The 17,389-nt window shown below is 46.1% G+C and overlaps 1 protein-coding gene across 10 annotated transcripts in view; it reads right to left on the bottom strand.

The window, feature by feature from the left end:
• Window positions 1-676: 676 nt before the first annotated feature.
• The window catches only part of LOC143510468 (C-terminal-binding protein 2), an 84,627-nt gene continuing 67,914 nt past the window's right edge, over window positions 677-17,389 (bottom strand). For 2 of the 10 annotated variants that reach the window (XM_076999849.1, XM_076999850.1), the window contains 8 exons: window positions 13,230-13,384; window positions 9,251-9,395; window positions 7,851-8,057; window positions 6,915-7,129; window positions 5,967-6,097; window positions 5,641-5,768; window positions 5,253-5,370; window positions 677-3,201 (listed from right to left, as the gene is read on the bottom strand). In XM_076999849.1, coding sequence (XP_076855964.1) covers window positions 3,021-3,201; window positions 5,253-5,370; window positions 5,641-5,768; window positions 5,967-6,097; window positions 6,915-7,129; window positions 7,851-8,057; window positions 9,251-9,395; window positions 13,230-13,384 — 1,280 coding nt within the window. In that variant the 3' untranslated portion in view covers window positions 677-3,020. Of the gene's footprint in view, window positions 4,922-5,041; window positions 5,096-5,252; window positions 5,371-5,640; window positions 5,769-5,966; window positions 6,098-6,914; window positions 7,130-7,850; window positions 8,058-9,250; window positions 9,396-13,229; window positions 13,385-13,544; window positions 14,490-17,389 lie in introns of those variants that run through there. The other 8 variants (XR_013130005.1, XM_076999854.1, XM_076999853.1 and 5 more) reach the window with 8 other exon arrangements.

Below are 17,389 nucleotides of genomic sequence, written 5' to 3' on the forward strand. Positions count from 1 at the left end.
GCTATCGGGAGTATTGTGTTAAAAAAAAAAAAACCCATAGTGCCTTCAAAAAGGAATAACCTCATGCTTTTATTCTATTGACAAAGCTGTTAACATGGTTAATTTTGTTTACCCTCCTTTTAGTTCTAAGCTACATTAAAAATGAGGGCATACCCACCCTATGTAAAACCAAGCTTGAATTTCACTCTTCTTCCCTTTGTGTTGTAAGAAATTAACTCCAACCAAGTAAGTCTGCCAAGTTTGAATCTTAAGAATATCAACAGGCGTAAGAATTCAGATCGTCTCCAAACTCAGAACTGCTCCACCTTGTGGCTGTTAGGACCATTACAGAAACCTTCAGTCCTAAGTTCTAATCACATTGGGCAAAGGTTCAATGAACATTCACTAGATACATGAAAAATAGAGTGGAGGACCTATATTATTCATACAGACCACCATTATCCTACTGATCACATCTGAAATTACAGGAATGACAACGGATCAGTCAGTGAAATAAGGTTAAACAAAGTAAACATGGTGACTGACATTCTAGCTGGAGTGTCTTTGTTCTGTTGTAAAGATCATTGAGAAATATTGGTTTGTGGAATATAAAGACCAAAATGCACAATTAAATGTACATGCAGTGTTATTCCCAGAAAAATAAACATCAAAACAAACCAAAACAAAATCACACAGGTTAGATCTCATAACTGTATTTATTTTGAACTGCACTGACTGCTAAATGTTCACCTTGTACAAGAAACAAATACAAATACTCACGCTACAAAAAAACAAACAAACAAAAAAAACCCGTCCAAAGCAATAAAACAAAACTAAAAAAATTAAAACAAAAAATAAAATAAAACAACCAAAAAGGGTCATACTGCTTGCTGCCTGATCTCCCACTAGGGTTGCTCTAATGGAGAGTTCTGCTCTAGTTCTCACGCTGAACAGGACGGACCCACAGAGTCTGGCCTTCATCCGAACAAACGACAGAACAGAGGAATAAGAGAAGGAAAGAAAGAGAAAGAAACTGGAATCACATCAGACTACGGGTATAGGAACATTTAACTAGGTGATACAAATCTATCAGGACTGCAAAAACTTTATCGTTATTTTTTTTCCAAACACCAGAAACATGGGATGTCTGCTTTATAAAAATACCACAACAGGGCGGCAGGGAGGAAGGGGGGAGAAACAGTCAGACTACTGCAATTCACTTGTGTTGACGCCTCAGACGGTTTGTTTCTTTTTTTTCCTCACACAAAAGTTTTGGGGAAAAACATCTGCAAAAAAGGTGTTTGTGTTGTTTTTGTTTTTTTTGTTTTTTTTTCCTGAGTCATTGAGGAATGAAGTTTGCATTAACGCTTCAAACCCTTTAAATCTTTCCTGTTCCTTCTGGTGTCCAACAGCAATGGAGCCAGTGAGGGGGAGGGAGTGGACCAATCAAACGTAAGGAGATCTAGTCTTGGCCACTGATCGTGGGGATCAGCAAAGCCCCACAAAACGTGTGAGCCTTTGTTGAAGAAGCGTCTTTTTTTGTTCCAAAACATCAACAGTGATGCAGAAGGTGATGTGAATTAGTCCTGGCATGGACATGTAGAAGGCTTGCAGGCAGCTTCACTGAACACGTATACAAAACGGCTCTCTCTACAGGTGGATGAGAGTCAGAAAAACCAGGGAAAAACCATGAGGGCGGAGCTTGGTGGGCCTGGGGGAGGGACCCGGGGGCATGTCACACGCCTCCTGCGCTTGGCCCTGTGCCAGAGCTGATGCTGCGTACAGCTCACCTCACTTGACAACAAAAAGACGAAAAAATAAACAGTCTCTGCTTCTGCTTTGAATCCATAATGCTGGGCAGGTCGTGGCTGTCAAATGTCGGTGGACCTCTTACTGACCCAGAAGAGTATGTTTGACTGGTCCCACTGCTGTCACTCTGTGTGTTTGTGTGTGTGTGTGTGTGTGTGCGCGCACGCACGCCAATACTCATTTGCACATGCACTTGTGTGCGCATCAATGAGTGAGCAAGTGTCTGAAGACAGTCCATTTCCTTCAAGCTGTGGAAACGCAATTAATTTGGTCAACATTTGTCTCTCTCTCTCTCTCTCTCTCTCTCTCTCTCACACACACACACACACACACACACAGACAGGATCAGTCAATACACAGTCTGGTTTTCCACTTCTTGACAAGAGTCAGTACATGATGACCGTTCAGCTGTCAATCACACTTAAGATGGGTGTGTTGGTGGGTGTGGCCAGGAGAGGGTTAACCATTTCCTTTTCCTGTGACTGATGTCTGATAAATATATATATAGATATATTTTATAACCATTTTTTTTGTTTTTCTTCCACACTGAAAATATTCTTTAAAGGGGCTTAAAAAAGGAAAAAAAAACTAAAAAAACTAAACAAAAAAAAAAATAAAATCACTTCAAACCAAAGAAAGAAAAGTGGGTGGAGTTTTGAGGAGAGGGCAGCACTGGGAGGGTGTGGTCTAGTCAGCACATTAAGGAGTGGTTTGTCCAGCTCAGAGTGGTGGGAGGAGGAGTGGGCTGTCCAGTGAGGCATGACTGGAGAGGGAGGGCGTGGTTTCATCCAACCTTACAAGAGTGCTCTCATTGGAGCCACAACCATGTTCCCAAAGAGAGGGAAAAAAACTAAATGTACTGAACAAGCTTATCAAACAAACCAACAAGAGAGTACAAAATCTTCTTTTAAGCAGTCCTGCTGAGCTGCAACATGTTTGTGTGTGAGAGAGAGGGAGAGAAAGAGAGAGTGAATGAGATTCTCTTGGTCCCGGAAGGTGGGTGATTTCACTGGAGATGCTGGGATACATATTGGCATGACAGTGGCTGCCTCAGTGTGTGTGTGTGTGTGTGTGTGTATGTGTGTGTGTGTGTGTGAAAATATACCTGTAATAAAGCATGTATAAATGTATGTTTCTAAGAGGTTGTGCATTTGTCTGCAGGTATGTATGTGCTACATGAGTGTATGTGCATGTGTGTGTATGTGTGTGTGTGTGTGTGTGTGTTCATGGTGCTATTGCTCTGTTAGATGCTCTCTGCTCTCTCCGTGTTTGGATGGTTGGTTAGGAGAGGGGACTTGGGAGGGGTGTGTGCCCGAGGGGAGTGAGTGGGGGACAGGCACCCCGCCTGGGCCCAGGCCCTCCAATGCCCCTGGGATCACCCCTGGTGCCACCCCAACCATGCCCGGTGGAAACCTAAACAGAGACAGGTCAAAGGTCAAGCTTAGGACAGAACCAGGTGGATGGGACGTAAGCATGTTTGCTGAGTGTGATGCTGTGTTCTGGGAGGGAGCGAGAGAGAGCTTAACTAAACCACTCCAACCAAACATCAAAGACACTCAGCAATTTACATCAAAGCAAAAGTGCAGAAAAAGACAATAGAGGAAAAGGGGCTGCAGCAAGAGCAATTTCATGAACACACACACACACTGCATGTGCATACACACACACACTGCATGTGCACACACGCACACACCACATGTGCACACACGCACACACCACATGTGCACACACGCACACACCACATGTGCACACACGCACACACACACACACTGAATGTGCATATACACACACACCGCATTTGCAGACGCACACACACACACACACAAACACCTCGCATGTGCACAAACACACACACACACACTAACACTCACATGCCCACGGTGTGCTAGTGTCGATGGGAGATGGAGAAATGAACAGGCTAGGGAGAGAAGGAGAAGAGAGAGACAGGGATGAGAAAAGACGAGACAAGCGAGATAGAGTGAACTTGGAACTGTAGCTCTACAGAACATCCTCAGAGACAGTATGGAAATATCTCTGAACAAAGGCCAGTGCGTCTGTCTACTATCAAATAATGAACAGGAGAGGCAGCACCAACCCAGCCATCAGTCAGGACCTGACCCAGAGCATCATAGCTCAGCACAAGCAGGGAGGAAGGCTGTGTGTGTGTGTGTGTGTGTGTGTGTGTGTGTGTGTGTGGGCAGGATGGAGGGTGGGATTAGTGAGTTGGTGAGGGGTTTTAGTATTAATCACTGCCAAGAAGAGGGACCACCACAGAGTTAGAAAACCAGGGGTGCGGGCAGTCAGTCAGGACATCTACAATCAGCACCGACTACTGAAAATAAAGCGGTGCGGTCACCGCAGCAGGGACCATAAATATGTGGTTACTGGCTGGCTGGTTCCCACCTCTACAGGAGCGTGACTAAACGGTACTCTAGCAGGACTTTGGTCGTGTTCTCTCGCTCCAGTATTACTGGAGTGTGATTGGCTGGTTGAAATCTCTGTAGATATGTGATTGATTAGTTAGTAAGTCCACAGAAACATGGCTGGTTTATAACTCTATGGGAGGAGAGAGAGGGGGACAGAGAGAGCGTAAGCGATAGGGAAGGGTGGGGAGGTTCTGGGGAGACAGTCGCACTGTTCCCGACTGGATTTACCTGCTGGAGTTTTAGGCATTGATTTTGTCTTGGGGTGCACCAGAAGGGATGGCCTGCAGGTTCGGGTTCACTTGGCTGAGAGAGAGAATCAGAGTTTGGTGTTGGGGGGGGGCTCGGGTGGGTGAGTCACTCAAAGCACAGGAGGAGGGCGGCTACGGAGAATCCTCACAACGGTTTTCCAAAACTCAACGCAATGTTCCAGGGACAACCCTTCGTACGAGATGCGGATCCTTTAAAGGACAGTCAGAACCTTCAGGCCTCCAGCTCCTGCTAGTACAGCAGAGGGGGACGTTCCTCTCACGCCACCACAGTGTCCTGACGGGCTCTCACGTTAAATAATGGGCTTTGGGGTGAAACTGTCCTTTACGTTCAGGGCTTAAGGGCTTCTTTGAAGCGGGAGCATCAGCTGGGTTTAATTAGCCCAGGACTGGGGTTGATCTGCATCAGGGAGCTGCTCCCTCCTCTTTGCAAGGCAGAGTCTGAAGAGTGGAGGATCGGAACACACCGACTAAATGCTGCATTGTGATTCAGTGTATTGTATTTTTTTTTGTCTTTTTATTGAAATGTTTAGGGAAAAAAAAAATGTAAAAAAGACAGACCTTGGGCAAATTTGACACTAAAATCCATGGTGGTGATGAGGTAATGATGTCATACTAAACAAATATGCATGAAAAAAATGTTTGAAACACAGAGTTACCATAAACAAAGAGCTGTACAAAATTGTGGATGTGAATGTTATGCCAAAGCACAGAATAAAGGCAGCAATGAAGCAGAGGCCAAAGACTCTCTGTGTGGGTACACATGCTTTACCTGTAGGCGGCGCCGTTGAGCTCTGGGTGCACACCCTGTTGGTCCATCACTCCCCAGGTTGCTGTGCTAACAAAAAACTCCTTATTCACACAGTTTCTTAGACTGTCCGGAATCCGACCTGAGAGAGTGTGTGTGTGTGTGTGGGAGAAAGAAGGGGGGGAGACAGAGTGAGTGAGAGGGAGGGATAGGGGGATATAGTGTGAGAGAGAGAGAGAGAGATGGTGATTCTGTTGCTATACACGGGTGTATGATCATTTATGTCCTTGTGCATATGCACTATTGATGACGATAAGTGTATATCAGTGATGGCTCTGCGTATCTCTGTGTGTGTGTGTGTATGTATCAGTGATGGCTCTGCATATCTGTGTGTGTGTGTGTGTGTGTGTACCAGTTATGGCTCTGCGTATCTCTGTAGCTGCTGCCTCCCTCATTTCCAGAGAAGCCTGTTCACTGTACCAGGCCGTGTGGGGTGTGCAGATCAGATTAGGAGTATCCTTCAGGGGACCATGCGCAAAACTACACACACACACACACACACACACACACACACACACACAAAGAGATGGATGAAAAATTCACAAACTGCAAAACAAGCAACAAAACTCAGCTAGGGTTAGTATGTACATGTGCAGAGGATGTATGAAGGTAGGAGTATGTGTGTGTGTGTGTGTGTGTGTGTGTGTGTAATGTGGGGGGGTTGGGGGTGTTACACACCTGAAGGGTTCGGCCTCGTGCACATCGAGGGCAGCTCCACGTATCCTGCCCTCTTTAAGAGCCTGAGCCAGAGCTTTCTCATCCACCAGCCCACCTCGAGCTGTGTTTACCAGGAAGGCCCCCTGACGCATCTGACACACACACACACACACACACACACACACACACACACACACACACACACACACACACACACACACACACACACACACCCCTCTCTAGGTTTCTTGGTCTCTTCACCAAGTAAGAACAAAAGTGTTTTGATGTGCTGGGCTTCCACTGAGATTTGGAATCAAGGCACTTGTGTATCGATAGTGTGTGTGTGTGTGTGTATCAGTGTGCCTGTACGTGTTTCTGTGTACTACAGCAAAAAGAATAGAGAGGTTTAACTGAACTACACCTAAACAGATCAACCTAAGCCCCACAATCTAAAGAACAGAAACAAACTTGAGAGAAAGCGAGTGAGCCGATAGAGGATGGCAGCAGAGGGAGAGTGTAGTGCTCTTCTCTCACCCATAGGGGGCAGGCTACATTTGTGAACATACATTGTGTGGTGAAGGCTTGCACACTCTGAGTTGATATATCTGCTGAAGCTGTGGGCTGGTGCTAATTTCTTATGATAAAGCAAAACAAAACAATTAATTTGTTTCCAGCTTCACTAAAATTAAGAAACTTAAGGACATCATGTACTGTGTACACACATGGGCACACACACAGATCACTACACAGCTCATTAAGAGTGGTGTTTGCATGTGTATGAAATTTATGTCTATGCAAAATGTGTTCTTGAATCTCGTGTGTGTGTGTGTGTGTGTGTGTGTGTGTGTGTGTGTGTGTGTGTGTGTGTGTGTGTGTGTGTGTATACTTACCAACATCCCTCATTACTTATTAGGTGTGTTCTGCCTGTTTGTATGTAAGGGATGTGTAGGACCAACATGCAGTGTGTACCTGTTTGATGGTGAAGTCGTTGATGAGGTGGTGGTTGTGCTCGTTCAGGTTGCAGTGCAGAGACACACAGTCGCTCTGGTACAGCAGGTCCTGCAGGGTGTAGACCCTCTGCACGCCCAGAGAGCGCTCCATACCGTCCTGCAGGTACGGGTCGTAGAAGATCACGTTGAAGCCAAACACCTTGGCGCGGACCGCCACGGCCTGCCCTGACCGTCCTGCACACAGGACGTTACACCGTCAACCAACACACAGACACAACAGCCATGTCGCTGTGGTACAGACTGGTGACGCATAGAAGAACACACCCTCCCCAGTGGTATGAGGCATGTTGTACTGGGCAGACTGGTCTGAAGTTCCGAAAAGAGTAAAAAGCACTGAGTGCATGTTGCCTTACCCGAATTACACACACACCCACACACACACACACACACACACACACACACACACACCCACACACACACACACACACACAAACACAATAATGTCTATAAATACAGTACTGGGTGGGTGTGTGTGTGTGTGTGTGTGCGTGCGTGTGTGTGTGTGTGTGTGTGTGTAGTAATGATGAGAGAAATGATGCTGAACAGCCTTTTCATGAAATTATTGCTTCTTGTCATTTACAAGTATGTTATTTGCTATGGCAGAAATACGAAAGATTTTTCTAATATTTGGCAGAAATATGAAACATTTACACCAGTAAGTGTTGAAGTGAACAGAGACAATAGGAAAGAGACAGATGAGATTGAGACAGAGGGATGGAGAGAGACAGATACTAAGGGATGGAAAGAGACAGATAGAGGGATGGAGAAAGATACAGAGGGGTGGAGAGAGACACAGAGGGATTGAGAGAGACAGAACAGGGATAGAGAGACACAGAGGGATAGAGTAATGGAGAGAGAAAGGATTAAAGCTGCAGAGAGAGAATTGGCTGGTTACCAAAGCCGATGAGTCCGAGGGTTTCCCCGCGGATGCGAGCTGCTCCGGACGCCACCTCCCTCACGTGCTCCACGCTCTGGACCCGCGTGCCCTCCCGGAGAGCCTGGTATAGCCAAGTGTTTCTCCTGTACAGGTTCAGGATGTGACACATCGTCGAGTCCGCCGTCTCCTCCACCGCTGCAGACGGGATATTACACACAGCAATACCTGTATCACACACACACACACACACACACACACACACACACACACACACACACACACACACACACACACACACACACACACACACACACACACACACACACACACACACACACACACACACACACACACACACACACACACACACACACACACACACACACACACAGCTGTTGTAAGATGGAAGCAGCACTCTCAGCTGTGAAGAGCCCAGAGGAGGTATTCTCTTCATCACCTCCAAGTGTTGGGGGACTGGCCATCGAGCGAGTGAGCACTAGAGTGTACCCAGGAGTACAGGGCTGCTCTAGCATCAGCGCCGAGAACCCTTCCCTGGACCCACCATGCCCACGCGGCCTGTTCTAGCCATCACACGCTTCAGGTGGGTTGAGAGGAATGGATCTCAGGGACAGACTGCAGCTGGGTTTACAAGACACCTGATTAGAATCTAAATTCTAATATTCTGATTAGTTCGGTTTAAAACCCCAAACCAACTAAAAATGTTCCACATAAACGCCACCATCAGAATAAAAGCCCAAACTGATTGAAATTTCAACTGGCTGCAGAGGGAATTTTTAAACCATTCATAAACCATTTAAAGGCAAAACAGACCTGGATTCCAAACTTTAAAGAACGCAACATTATTATTTACACCAGAGCCTGTGTTGACCGGTGTCTTCTTCAGGTTTTGTGGCAGAATAGGCACCACTAGTGCACCCTACAGTACACAATCATTCAGCTCACTTTAGCTCTATGTGCGCATGGCACACAGTTGTAAACACCAAACCGTATTAGATCACATCTCATGTAAACACATAAAATCATTCAGTCAGAATGATTACAGTCAGAATGACAAACTGTGCGTGTGAACCCAGCTGGGTCTTTAGCATCTAAGGTTCCTGACTGCCCGATGTACCTCACTTATAAAGAGCCTCCCTCGCGTGTCGCTGTAAGAACCAGGAGACAGTACAATGATGGGCAGCAGAGGTAGTGTTGGATCTTCTCAACAGAATTACAGCAGATCTTCTGCGCAACTATTTGAAACGATCCCTATTTTATGCTGTAGAATTTTAAAGGCCTCCCCTTGACGCTTATCTGGGGTCCCTCGCATTTTATATGACCAATTCTGGTTCCAAGAACAATTCTGGAGCACTAGCAGACAAGCGCCTGGCGGTGGCCCTCGGCGGTGGTAAACCTACCCAGTTCCCCGGCGGCTTTGATGTCGATGTTGTCGTAGCCGCTGCCGATGCGGATGATGATGCGTAGGGCTTTGAACTTCTCCAGGTCCTCGCGCGTCAGAGTGATGGTGTGATACATCATAGCTCCGACTGCCTCGTTCAGCACCTGCAGCATAAACGGGACGCAAGACCCCCCCACACTGCTTTTACAGCCAGTATGTCCGGAACATTAAACGCAAGCACATACACACATTAGACACACACACACACAAACACAATCTTCCCAAATTAAGAGATAATGTTGTGCTTCAGAACACAAGTTCCATGAGTCTAATGAGGTTCTAACACAGAACAGCAAAATGTTACATCATTACAGAAAAGCTTGATCAAACTTGTCCACAGAGAGAATGTGTGTTTGTGAGTGTGTATGTTTGTGTGAATGCATGCAAGACAGAGACAGGGAGAAAGAGACATCTTACTCTAGAATCTATAAAAGGGCGGTCTTTAAACAGCTCGAAGGGAAAATGTCAGTCCTACTGCAGTATTAGTGCACTGTTGATGATACACACATGAGAACGCACACATGTGCACACACACGCGCACACACCGGGTGTGAATTTGATGGCATGTTATGCGTTATGAGATCCGAGTCGAATGTTTTTCTCAATAGTCCCAATAGAGAGAGGGAGAGAGAGGGAGAGAGAGAGAGAGAGAGAGAGAGAGAGAGGTCCATGTGACTCTTTGCTAATGTTATATAGATATCTGTGTGTGTGTGTGTGTGTGTGTGTGTGCGTGCATGTGTGCGCACTGGTTCATCATCCTGCTAAATTCATCTTGACTGCGTATGTACTGGATGAAATCAAGAGCGCCTATTGGTTGATTTTCTGGACAAGCGTGTTCAGGTGGCTGCACACGCACACGTATGCACACACACACAGAGGAAGCTTTCTGCTTTGCTTTGTAAGCGCCTATAATGAGAGGGTTACAGTTACAGAGTAGTCACATGAGAGGGAGTATCTCACACACGCAGCCCACTTTATATGCATGAACACAAAAAAACCTTTTTTGGGTGGGGGTTGTATTTGTTAGGCATACTTGGAAAAACATATAAATTATCAGTGTGCATGTATACATCAGGGCTTGAAGGGGTGTCTGTGTGCATGTGTGTTTGTGTGTCCATCGATGGTCCAGTAACTAAAATAAGTGGTAATGCAATGCCAAAATGTTACATTGCAAAATGGTGTTCACATCTTTAACGCACAGCCACGAGACGACCTTTTCTATGCTTTTTTCTATGCTTTATAATGGGTTTTATTGTGAGAGGGTTATGGTTTCATACTAGTCACACAATATTATTCCCCATTTCCAAAAATATCAGAGAACAGTAGGATGGGTAATATAATAATATCACACCTTTCTGATGTTTAATATCACACATTGGCCCCTATTCTCTCTTTCTAATCATTTATTCTCTCTCGACCTTCACCACACGTGCTGCTGTTGTCTGAGGAGAAGGGTCTCTTTATGCTAACGCTCATTTTTCTTACTGCATGGATTAATAGCTCATCGCGACAAGGACAGTGATCGCAGCAGCTCCATAGACTCCTCAGAGTTACAGCAATCCCAGCATGTCCTCACATTACAACCAGCGCCAGTGCTAGCACCAGTATCAACGCCAGTACCAGTGCCAGTGCTAGTGCTAGTACCAGCGCCAGTATCAGCGCCAGTGCTAGCGTCAGTATCAGCGCTAGTGCTAGCGCCAGTGCTAGCAGTAGTACCAGCACCAGTACCAGCGCCAGTATCAGCGCTAGTGCTAGCCTTAGTAATTTTTGTGAATATGTGAGAGTAAGCACATTGTGAGGCAGTGGGTTTTGTATTGTGTGTGTGTGTGTGTGTGTGTGTGTGTGTGTGTGTGTGTGTGTGTGTGTGTGTGTGTGTGTACACTAAAAGGACAAAAGTATTGAGGGGATCAATCATGGAATCACCTCATTGAAACTCTTCAATTGTTTTTCAATTGCAGGTTTTTCATTCAGTCCCACTGACACAGCTATATAAATTCCAGCCCCTAGCCAAGCAGTCGTTACATTTCTGAATGAGCCGCTCTAAGGAGCTGACTGAGTTTGAGCCTGGTACTGTAATAGTGTGCCAGCACTGCACCAAGTCAGTTTGGGAACTTTCTCTCCCATCATCAATCTCCTATCAACAATAAACTGGGAGTGATATAACTGAGATGTGGAAGCGTTTAGGAGACTGTGGAAAGTTGCAGTGCTGAGGTGCAGAGTGTGTAAAAGTCACCGGTGCTCTGATGACAGTTCAGAGTCCCAAACCTCCTCTGGCCTCAATGCCAGCACAGAGTCTGTGTACCTGGAGATGCACTGTGTGGATGTCCATGACCGAGCAGCTGCAGGCCAGCCTTGCATCACCAAACGTGATGGCGAGTGTGGGAGTTTAAAACACACCACCGCTGGACTCTGGAGGAGTGGAAAACGTGTTCTGTGGAGTGATGAATCCAAATTCTCTCTCCAGCACTGATGGATCAGTCTGGGTTTGGCAAATGCCAGGAGAACATTACTACCTCACTGCACTGTGTAAAATATAGTTTGGTGGAGGAGGGATTATGCTGTGGGGTCATATAGTTTGGTGGAGGAGGGATTATGCTGTGGGGTCTTATAGTTTGGTGGAGTAGGGATTATGCTGTGGGGTTATATAGTTTTCTGGAGGAGGGATTATGCTGTGGGGTTATATAGTTTGGTGGAGGAGGGATTATCCTGTGTGGTTATATAGTTTGGTGGAGGAAGGATTATGCTGTGGGGTCATATAGTTTTCTGGAGGAGGGATTATCCTGTGTGGTTATATAGTTTGGTGGAGTAGGGATTATGCTGTGGGGTCATATAGTTTTGTGGAGGAGGGATTATGCTGTGGGGTCATATAGTTTTCTGGAGGAGGGATTATGCTGTGGGGTTATATAGTTTTGCAGAGGAGGGATAATGCTGTGCGGTCATATAGTTTTGCAGAGAAGGGATTATGCTGTGAGGTCATATAGTTTTGCAGAGGAGGGATAATGCTGTGCGGTCATATAGTTTTGCAGAGAAGGGATTATGCTGTGGGGTCATATAGTTTTGCAGAGGAGGGATAATGCTGTGCGGTCATATAGTTTTGCAGAGAAGGGATTATGCTGTGGGGTCATATAGTTTTGCGGAGAAGGGATTATGCTGTGGGGTCATATAGTTTTGCAGAGAAGGGATTATGCTGTGGGGTTATATAGTTTTGCGGAGGAGGGATTATGCTGTGGGGTCATATAGTTTTCTGGAGGAGGGATTATCCTGTGTGGTTATATCGTTTTGTGGAGGAGGGATTATCCTGTGTGGTTATATAGTTTGGTGGAGGAGGGATTATCCTGTGTGGTTATATAGTTTGGTGGAGGAGGGATTATGCTGTGGGGTCATATAGTTTGGTGGAGGAGGGATTATACTGTGGGGTTATTTTTCAAGGGTTGGCCCGAGGTCCCTTGGGATGAACTACGACAGGCACTGTGATCCAGGCCCTCTCATCCAACACCAGTGTCTGACCTCACAAACGCTCATCTGCATGAATGGGCAAAAATTCCCACAGACACACTGTAAAATCTTGTAGAAAGTCCTCCAGAAGAATAGAAGCTGTTACCGCTGCGAAGGTGGGGTGCAACTCCATATTACCAATGTACAATGGCATAATATATAGTCCATAAAGTGTACCTGTGAGTGTGAGTGTAGGGCATATCCGTGTGGGTGGGTGGGGTGTATGTAGGAGACTTTGTGTGTGAGATGGAGAGAGTGTTTGTGTGTGATGCAGTGTGTGTTTGTGAGAGAGAGAGAGAGAGAGAGAGAGAGAGAGAGATGCTAATTATGTACAAGTGTGTGCGTGCATGCATGTCAGAGAGAGATAGAGAAAGACAGATAGATAAAGAGAGAGAGAGAGAGAGAGAGAGAGAGAGAGAGAGATCTGTTAAGGGTATGTGTACCTTCTCATGAATCTCCTGTGTGGACTGTGCATCACAGAAGGCCACAGTTGCAAGGTCTTTGAGGATGGGCATCTCCACTGTGCAGTCGCGCCCGTCCAGCAGAGCCACCAGGGGGCGAGGGTGCAGTGGCCCATTGATGATGTGGGGCCTGATACCTGTGAGAGGAAGCGAGGAAGAGTCAAACATGTCCCACCAGATCTTCTGTGCGGAATACTAGTACTAATGGTTCAGCTCTGGTTGACTCTCATCAACAGTTATCAGTGATAATTGGGCTTTCAGGCAAAGACCAACACTAAACAGTGAAGTACTACAGACCTCAATGAGTGGAGAAGCCCGTCTGTGACCTACAGGCTAAAGCTGGGTCAGCAGGAGAACACACACTTAGGAGGGACTCACAGAAGCTCACGTGCACTTAGAAGGAACAGATGTGTGTGATTAAGTCTTAATTTTTGTGAGGGACAGAAAGAATGTTCAGAGTGTGATTAAAGTCTGTGCACTAAACAGCAATTAGCAGCTGTGGCAGCGGAACGATGTGGAGTGAGGGGTTTGAGTGGAGACAGCACAGAGAGGGATGAACACTCACATCCTGACACACCCAAATGCACATGAACACACACCGAAAACATTCCACTCAATAAGTCAACAAAGGTCGAATCAATAAATGACACACACACACACACGCACATATACACACACACACTTCAATAAACCATTAAGGTTGGTTTAGTACTGGATTAAGACACACTCATTTAATGGAATCTTCCTCATCCTGTCGTCTATTCCTTAAGGCAAATACACACACACACACACACACACACACACACACACACACACACACACACACACACACACACACACACACACACACACACACACACACACACACACCTTTCTCTCCTGCACTTACTGCTCCACATTAAGGCCTGTTACACTGGTTGTGTGTAGGGTATGTACTCAAAAAGCTCCTGTCTGGAGGGATGTTACAAATTATAGCAACACATCTAACCAAGACAACAGCAGTTCCTTTTAACATACACCACTACAGTATTCAATATGAAAGTCTTTTGCCTATTAGTACAAATGTACACCGACACATTTGACCATCAGTGAAGCATCTAACATTACAATGATGGGGACATGACAGTGGCTGACATTTCAAAAGCATCAGTACAGAAAGTTTGTAACGTGAGAAACAGAGTGAATGTCATTTAGAACACTACCTCAAGCACTACGGAGTCATGAAGACACACCTACACTAACTACCCCCCCCCCCCCCCCCCCCAACACACACACACACACACACACACACACACACACACACACACACACCAGAATGAAGACACAGGTGCCCCAATTAGCTTCGCATAGCAAAGAAATGTGTCACCCGGTAGACAAAGACACAGTCATTTACACTGAGCTTCATACAATGTTAAAGAGAGCAAACCATCAATATTAATGTCACACTGAGAGAATCTGTCAGGCGGATTTGTGTGCTTGCTTATCCAGATAAGAGTATGCACACATACAGGTGCAAAATGATGTAAAATGTTTTCAAGCTGCTGTAATTAGATATTAAGACGTTAAAGGTGGCCATTAAATATTTCCTCCACTGTTGTGTTTTGACACTTTTGCAGCGGCAGCCGATCTGTTACTTCAGGGGTGAGCTGTGGGTGAGCTCTGGGTGAGCTGTGGGTGAGCTCTGGGTGAGCTGTGGGTGTGCTCTGTGGGTGTGCTCTGGGTGAGCTCTGGGTGTGCTGTGGGTGAGCTCTGGGTGTGCTCTGGGTGAGCTCTGGGTGTGCTCTGGGTGTGCTCTGGGTGAGCTGTGGGTGAGCTGTGGGTGAGCTGTGGGTGTGCACCTTCAGAGGAACAAGCACTCCACAGCAGAGGTGACACCTCTACAATGCTGTTCTGCAGACAGAGCAGGACCCTGTCTACCCCAGAGCGACAGCACACAGGCCAGACAAACGGCTTCACCTCTGCCTTGAGAGAAACGGTGGTTTCTCCAAGTTTCATCACCACATCACAGTGTGAAGATATGTGAGAGACAGCTCTATGAATTATAGAAAATAGACAGATAGATACAGGCATTCGGATAATTACACACAGAACGGTAGACAGAAGGGTGGAGAGAGACAGACACACGGAAAGAGAGACAGCAAGGGTCAGGGAGACTGAGAAAGAGAGACAGACAGAGTGAGAGAGACGGAGACAATCAGAGGGAAGTGGTGAGATGATAAAGGCATGTCTGCAGTGTGAGGTCATCTGTACAGCTTCTACCCAGCAGCTGGTGGAAGGCTACTGTTGTCATAGTGATAGCTTCACTGCCTATCAGCAGCTCTGTGATGCACTGACTTCTGTGCCGGGAGTCATGAGCAAACACTCTCTCTCTCTCTCTCTCTTTCTCTCCCCCTTTCTCTCTCAATTGTGCCATAAGTCTGTATAAGAAAGGGAGGAGAGAGCATGGGGTGGGGTTAGAGTGGGGCTGGCTATGCCAGTCTCTCCATACTAATATTATTGATTCCAGCATGGCAGGGGTGGGGGGAGGGGGGGGGGGGGGGGGTGACATGCCCTCAGACTGAAGCCCAGTGTGTTTTAACTCAACCTTACATGCCTGTTCCTATTAACTAAAGCTATGCCCATACTGCTGTCAACCATCAAACCACCAGTACATTTTTCACAATTTTCGCTTTGAACCCTTGCATCTATAATTAGTTATTATTCACATGCACTGCTGTAGGTTCAGTGTGGATGAAGTAACCTCCTTAACACTCAGTTCTTGTGATAGGAGGCTATTCTCACTATAGAGAACATAGTGTTTATGTTTTATATATATATATATATATATATATATATATATATATATATATATATATATATATATATATATATATATATATATGTGTGTGTGTGTGTGTGTGTGTGTGTGTTACTGTCGTGTTTTTTGTAAAAATTAAAAAAATATTAGTTTTTAGTGCAAGTATTAATCGATTACGGTTACACACACACGTACACACGCGATAGGTCCTTTCACTTTTTTTAATCTCCATCCAACACTACACACCAGAGATTATCCCACTTTAACCTCAGAAAGAGAGACAATCAAAACAATCAATTCACAGATCAATTCACACATGAGAGAGAAAGAGATCGTGCGAGAGAAATAGAAAGGCTTAGACAGAGGGGGAGGGTAATAGAGACAGACAGAGAGAGAGAAAGAGAGAGAGAGAGAGAGAGAGAGAGAGACAGAGAGACAGACAGACAGGGTAAAGAGATAGGAAGAATGTATGGTAGAGAGAGTAAGACAGGAGAGAATGCCTACCTGCATGTGAAAGCATGGGAAAGGCCTCTTTGCTTCGCAAAGTAGAACAGGGGTGAGCAGGGGTGAGCAGGGGTGAGCAGGGGTGAGCAGGGGTGAGCAGAGGTGAGTATGGATGATGGGGTGAGTAGAAGTCAGGAGGATAAGTATGAGTGATGGGTCTGAGTGAGGGAGATGAGTGGAGGTTTGGTATGTGTGATGGGGTGAATATGAGTGAGTTGGGCGGTGGGGCAGAGGATTGGTGATGGGGTAGCAATGGTACGGGATGTGGGTTTGGGTATTGGTGGTGGGGTTAGTAGTTAATAGTGGGAGTTGTAGTGATGGTGGGGTTGGTGGGGTTGGGTATTGGTGGTGGGGTTAGTAGTTAATAGTGGGAGTTGTAGTGATGGTGGGGTTGGGTATTGGTGGTGGGGTTAGTAGTTAGTAGTGGGAGTAGTAGTGATGGTGGGGTTGGGTATTGGTGGTGGGGTTAGTAGTTAGTAGTGGGAGTAGTAGTTATGGTGGGGTTGGGTCTTGGTGGTGGGGTTAGTAGTTAATAGTGGGAGTAGTAGTGATGGTGGGGTTGGGTATTGGTGGTGGGGTTAGTAGTTAGTAGTGGGAGTAGTAGTTATGGTGGGGTTGGGTCTTGGTGGTGGGGTTAGTAGTTAGTAGTGGGAGTAGTAGTGATGGTGGGGTTGGGTATTGGTGGTGGGGTTAGTAGTTAGTAGTGGGAGTAGTAGTGATGGTGGGGTTGGGTATAGGTGGTGGGGTTAGTAGTTAATAGTGGGAGTTGTAGTGAAGGTGGGGTTGGGTCTTGGTGGTGGGGTTAGTAGTTAGTAGTGGGAGTAGTAGTGATGGTGGGGTT

The sequence above is a fragment of the Brachyhypopomus gauderio genome, chromosome 3 (assembly GCF_052324685.1).
Source record: "Brachyhypopomus gauderio isolate BG-103 chromosome 3, BGAUD_0.2, whole genome shotgun sequence".
NCBI lineage: Eukaryota > Metazoa > Chordata > Actinopteri > Gymnotiformes > Hypopomidae > Brachyhypopomus > Brachyhypopomus gauderio.